The sequence below is a fragment of the Nestor notabilis genome, unplaced genomic scaffold (genome assembly GCF_000696875.1).
Source record: "Nestor notabilis isolate BGI_N333 unplaced genomic scaffold, ASM69687v1 scaffold5907, whole genome shotgun sequence".
In the NCBI taxonomy this organism is placed as follows: domain Eukaryota; kingdom Metazoa; phylum Chordata; class Aves; order Psittaciformes; family Psittacidae; genus Nestor; species Nestor notabilis.
The window spans coordinates 75,290-81,289 of NW_009935964.1; the positions used below are offsets into that span (position 1 = coordinate 75,290).

The 6,000-nt window shown below is 38.1% G+C and overlaps 1 protein-coding gene across 2 annotated transcripts in view; it reads left to right on the plus strand.

Moving 5' to 3' along the window:
- MICAL2 (microtubule associated monooxygenase, calponin and LIM domain containing 2) overlaps nt 1-4,954 on the plus strand; it is a 55,666-nt gene extending 50,712 nt beyond the window's left edge. For both annotated transcript variants that reach the window (XM_010018087.1, XM_010018088.1), the window contains 4 exons: nt 156-342; nt 1,541-1,629; nt 1,962-2,061; nt 4,914-4,954. In XM_010018087.1, the coding sequence (XP_010016389.1) occupies nt 156-342; nt 1,541-1,629; nt 1,962-2,061; nt 4,914-4,954 (417 nt within the window). The remainder of the gene's footprint in view (nt 1-155; nt 343-1,540; nt 1,630-1,961; nt 2,062-4,913) is intronic.
- Nucleotides 4,955-6,000: the final 1,046 nt, after the last annotated feature.

Consider the following 6,000-nt stretch of genomic DNA (forward strand, 5'->3'; position numbering starts at 1 on the left):
CAAATGAGTAATAAAAAAGCTGATGGCTTATTTTAATGGTGTGTGGAGGGTGCTCTGTAAAACTTCAAGCAGATAAAGAAGCTGCCCACTTAAGAATTTATATCTGGCTGTAGTGCAAGAGCTTTATGTGCATTTCTATTTTTATCATTTAACAGGCATCTCTGCGCAAAGAATTCCCTCAGTCTGTTGGGGGGAGTGACATTTGTTACTTCTGCAAAAAACGGGTGTATGTGATGGAGCGGCTGAGTGCAGAAGGCCACTTCTTTCATAGGGAGTGCTTCAAGTGTGACATATGTTCTACAACGCTCCGGTTAGGAATTTATGCCTTTGATGTTGACGAAGGTAATATAGGAACTATGTAAGAATATTTTAAATATTGAATGTTTAAGTATTGCTGTTTGTAAGGGAACCAGGGAAAAAGACCTGGCCAAGTAGTTTGGTCAGGAGGAGGTCTGCCAAGTGTGTTGTTTGTGTCCATACTGATCTTTGAGTCCTTGTACTTGCAGCTCTAGTCTTTCAAAATAATCCAGTTCTGACAGACCTGAGCTTTAAATGAAGAAATCCTCAGTGGAAAATAAATTGAGTGATCAAAATGCAATTTGCCCTATTACAGGTCAAAGTGTGCGGGGAAATGTGATTTTTTTATTATTTTTTTTTCTTCAACAGTAAAGAATTATTCTCATCTCTCATTTATAACTGGCCATGAAATAACATGATCTACAAGAAGAAATGATAGTGTCAGATTTACGTGGATGAGGGGAATATAGGTTATATCTTTCAAGATGTTATGGCTCAGGAATTGAAAGCAGTAGTACTGGCTAATTACACAGTGGTGTAATTTATTCCAGTCTGCTGTAGAACAGGAGATTAAGATTTTGGGTGGGCACTTAATCCCACCTACATCTTGGGGTTTGGAGATTGGGAATTATTCTTCCCTACCCCTCCCACCCTCCACCCCCCCCCTTTTGTTTGTTTGGTTGGTTGGTTGGTTTTGGGGTGGTGGTGTTGGTTTAGGGTTTTTTTTGCTGAGGTTGTTTTGTTGTTTTGTTTTTGCTTTTTGTTTAGAGGGAAATTATTAAACTGAATTGAAATTCCCTTGCTGCTTCCAAATGATTTGAGTAGATTGGAGTATTAACCTGATCTCCTTCTGCACAAGGATTAAAGACTCCAAGGCCAGAGGTGGCTCTTTTGAAGTCCAGAGAATCTTTTGCAAAGACTTTTTTTTGAACTGATTATTTGGCTTTTTGCTGCTTGATACCTTGTTTTGGTTTGTGACGTGGTATTTGTAGAATCTTGGGTTTCTGCTATTAATTAATCTTAAACCTGTGTGGCAGATAAATGACCTTGCCTTGTTTAACAAATGTGGAAATCTGTGTACTCTCAAAGAAACCCAGAGTTGTGAGCTGCTCAGTCGGTGGCAAGTTTCCCATTCCTTTTGCTGCCCAACCATTAATTATCCTGATTTTATCTTTTTATAGATGTAACAGTGGGGTTTCAGTCCACATAGATAAAATATCATAATGGTTTTTTTCTGTTGTAGGTAAATTTTACTGTAAACCTCATTTCACGCACTGCAAAATCAGTACCAAGCAGAGAAAGAGAAGAGCAACCTTACAGATCCAAGGAAAGGTAGGTATTGGTTATATTAGTAAAGAAGGGAATGTTGAGGCAGCTATATCTGGAGCAGGGTGCAATGCTTGCAAGTGTATGTGTGTGTGTGAGATGTTTTCTAGCTAATGTCCAGAAGCAGTAAAATAAATACTAAAATATAACCTCCTGGTTCTGTTTGACATATTTATAGTCTGGTTCTGAATGGAATTCAGTTTTTCCTATACAAAATAAATGTGAACTTAGGAGAAACTGAAAATGAGTATGTACATAAAGACTTGAAAACGGTAACAGAAATTGGATGTACCATATTTTAGAAGTATATATAACATTTTTTTAACACTTTATGTAAGGAGACAGCAGAAGCATGGAAGAAAGAGGAACCCAAACCCACAGAGACCACCACAGAAAGCACTTTGTCTACTGCTAGCAGTCCAGAGGACAGGTCCCCAGGTATCCTGACTTCCTTCTTTAGGGGCACACTAAGCTGGCCCCTTCGGGTGACAAGGGATCTGCTTGACATTCCCAGACGCCTGTCTAACTGGATGCATGGTTTTCTGCACGCTACCAATCTTCATTTCAGGGACAATGCATATAACTATACCTACTTGTATGAACTCTTGAGCCTTGGTGTGCCATTCCTCTGTGCTCTTCTAGAGGTACTTACTCATATGTACCGGGAAGCAGAGCTATCACTTGAAAATGTGCTTGAATGGGTGAAAAAAATTCTATAGGGTTTAAATTCTTCTGTGTCTTGCTCAATTTTGCCTTTCAGATTTTCAAAATTAACAGCCTCACTATTTTCTTGAGGGTTTTTTGTTGGTTTCTTTGGGGGTTTTGTTGGTTTTTTATTTGTTTGCTTTTTTTCTTTTCATACAGTTTAATGTGTGACTTAAATGAATGGTGGATTCCTTCTGATATAAATGAGGTGCAATCAAAAATTTCAATATAAAATGTACTGTACGTTAGAGCATGAAGGGCAGTGTCCCTACACATTTCCAGAACATGGCAACGGATGAAGGATGTCTGTAGATTTATTTTTTCCCTTGTTTTATCCTGTGATCAGACCATGGGGCATATGGTACATTTAAAAACCATGCTCCCCCCTGCCCTCCTCCTTTTTCTTTTTTTCATTAGACCAAGAAAGAATGTGTATTCTTTCAGATGTTTGGAGAATATTTATGATAAATGGACTGGGTTTTGAAACCTGAACATGGGGCATACCTTTTATTTTTTTTTTTCTTGCTTTCATTTTTGCTCTGGGTTATGAAGTTTTTAATTTGCATGAATATGTTAAAAAAACGTACTTATTTGCCATTGCTCCTAGTCATGCCTTTTTTCATTTCTTACATGGGATAGATACCCTTTGATGATAGTGGTCGTAATCTGTACTACTAATTTATTTAAAGTTTTGAAATAAATTTGAAGAGCAAATCTTAGTTGAGTGAAGGGTTGATTGAAACTAAGTCAAAGGAACTGATAGTGTAATTAGATCTGACTTCTTTCTCAAATTGAGGCTTCCTCCTGAGATGGCTCATTCGAGGAACATCAATTTATGGAGCACTCATCTGTAAGTGAAATCACTGCTGTGGTTCCTCTGGGTAGGCACAGCTCCTATTGTCCTTTGGAATTTTTTCTTTAAATACAAGTTTAGAGCAGTCAGCAAAAACCTAAAAATGTATTCCAAGGAGATTAATTCTTACTTGGCTGTTTCATTTCAATGTGTAACGGCAGAAAGGTGAAATTCTATCTGGAGCAGCTGTTAAGTAACTTTCTGTGAGATGTCTCTCAACAAGGTCTACCTTAATCAGAAGGTGTTGGGACAGGTTAAGTAAGCTATTTAGTGGCAAGGATACACCGATATCCCAAATCCTGATTACTTTCAGCCTAGTTAGCCAGCAAGGTAAGCATGCTCCCTGCCTCTCAAATACTTACGTGTTTAAATTCAGAAGTTAACAAGGAAATAGGTAAATACGTAAACATGGTAATATGTATAGCCTAAAATTAAAAGCACCTGTAGCATTTATTTCTAGCCAAAAGAATATGGCTTAAATAATAGGAAATAATGTTGCATTCCGTTAGAACCAAAGTTGAGGGTCACCTTCCAATGGTCTTAAATGACTGTGCTGCTTATGGGCTGGCAGTTTTTTTTCTTAGGCATAGAAAAGGAATTATCCTCTGTTTAAAGGAAGTGGCAGACAGGATTTTTCTTCTAGACAGTTTGACTTCCTTTAAACTATGAGGATAAAGCTTTTCACGGTTTAGAACGATGATGTATTTTGGGGGAAAACTTGTTAGTATATGCACAGAACTTGAAAATGTGCTTGAAGAAAATGGTTTAGGTATAAGGCAGCATTCATTTGAAATTAATTGCCATTAATGCTCAAACATGTATTCAGCAAAGCTTTGCTAGAATATTGACTGGACACAGCGACAATTACAGTAACCTGGTGGGCATCTGTATATATGTAAAGAAATGCATCTGTACCTTTTCCTATAGCATTTAAGAAAACCCAAACCTACTTTGGAATATTGTGTACTTTTTAATTGTTTGCTGATTATAGTTTCACTTTAAAAAGAAAAAAAATCTGTGCTGTGATTTCCATGTTACTCTTGCAACACAGCAAACTGCTAAGGGGTAAGTTCTAAAATCTGGCTTGCCATCAGTCCTGATGTCAGTTTGCCAACAGCACAGTCCTTAGGAACGCTGGTTCCTGAAATCTTCTGCCGTTCACTGCAGGAAATTTTCTGCTTTTCAGCAGTGTAATGGTAAACATACCATTGGTATGGAAAATGGTGATATAGTAAGAAACCTGGAAATCTCTGATGTCCAATGAATGTAAAGCAGATGAATCTTACTAAGAGAAAGTAGAAAATTAAAATAAAAAAAAATTAAGAAGATGACATTGACTTTATACAGATTTCTATAAGGAGGAATAAAATCCCTACAGTCCCACAACAGAAATCAGGAATCTGCATAATGAAAACATTTTCCTGAGGAATCTTAATTATACTGCGTATTCCACTGGGATTTTGCAGGTGAATCTGTGGGAAGGTTTTTTATTGGTGTCAATCTAATTAGTAGATTTTATTATTTTAGTTTTTTTATCTTAATATTCTGTTCGTAAGATTCATACTTACTTGTCCTCGTTCATGATTTAATGAAGAAAGGCAGTTTCATTTTGGCCAGTTCTTCTCTGTGCTTATGTAGTCTTTCTGATGCTTTCCTATATAACCAAGTTAAGGTCTGTGTTTTGGTTTTTTCCCCTGCTGTCTTCTCTGTCAATCTCCCTCATTGCTTTTAGTCCGTTTCATCATTCCGGTGCTGCACCCACTCACTGGCTGAAGCCTTTCTGCTCTCAGGTGATTTTTCTCTGCTTGCCAGTTCAAAAATTGTGTGACTAACACTGTTGGTTTGACAGCATTTTGTTGTGTACTTTTTTTTAAGACTTTTGGAGCAAACTGTGTGTGTCTGGTATATTAATGGATGCAAGCTTTGGCATGATCATTTAACCTGTTGCTGAGTTCACAGTTCTAGAAAAAGTAATGTCTGTGCTCTCTGTAGAGAATGTTTTTCTCTCTGTGTCTGTGCATGTACACTTCTTGTGCCTTTAAGGTAAGTTAGGTAAGTAAATTGCTTCTTGAAAGAACTAATTAAAGCCATATTTCTTTCAAAGTATTGAAGGAAAGATTTAAAATAAGATCAGGACAAGGTTAGCCAGCTGATTCTCCCAGTTAGTGTGAGCACCTACTTCCACTGAGCTCAAATATGCAATGAACAAGCAACGTTTGAGCACTGTGGTGCTTCCTCAGCACTTTCTTGCTTTCATACTGGAAAAGGACAATATAAAAGGATTCTGTTGGAAAAATTAGCCAAGGAGATGCAAATTCCAGTCTTTCACCCCAAGTAATGTGGTAGGCAGGCCTAACAGTAATATATATGCATGCTATTTTTAGTCTGATACCAGAATGCCAATTTTATATAACCAGTGTGTTTTGGTTTGAATTGCTTTGTTAACTAACTAGGCCCCATTTGCCACTGTGAGGAACGGATTTGTCTTGCTGCATGAGACCTTGCCATGCTCTCCATGACGAAGCTGTGTGATCATTCTGTACTTTTTACATTAAGTTCCAGTACGTGTAATCACACGTTGATGATCTAGAAGGGGAAATGAATCCAAACAAGAACCAAGGGCTCAGTCTGACAAGCATGTGCACTAAGGCTTTGCTTGACATGGTCATGACCCAGCCTTACCTGCTGAGGTTCTCTTCTAAAGGGAAGGGCCTCCGGGAATTGATCTAAGTGGCAATTTTCAGGAGAGGCCAGACATGCTCTGCCACTTGCCCCATTTCACACGCCTCGGCCAGGAATGCTGAAGGGCTGCAGGGTCA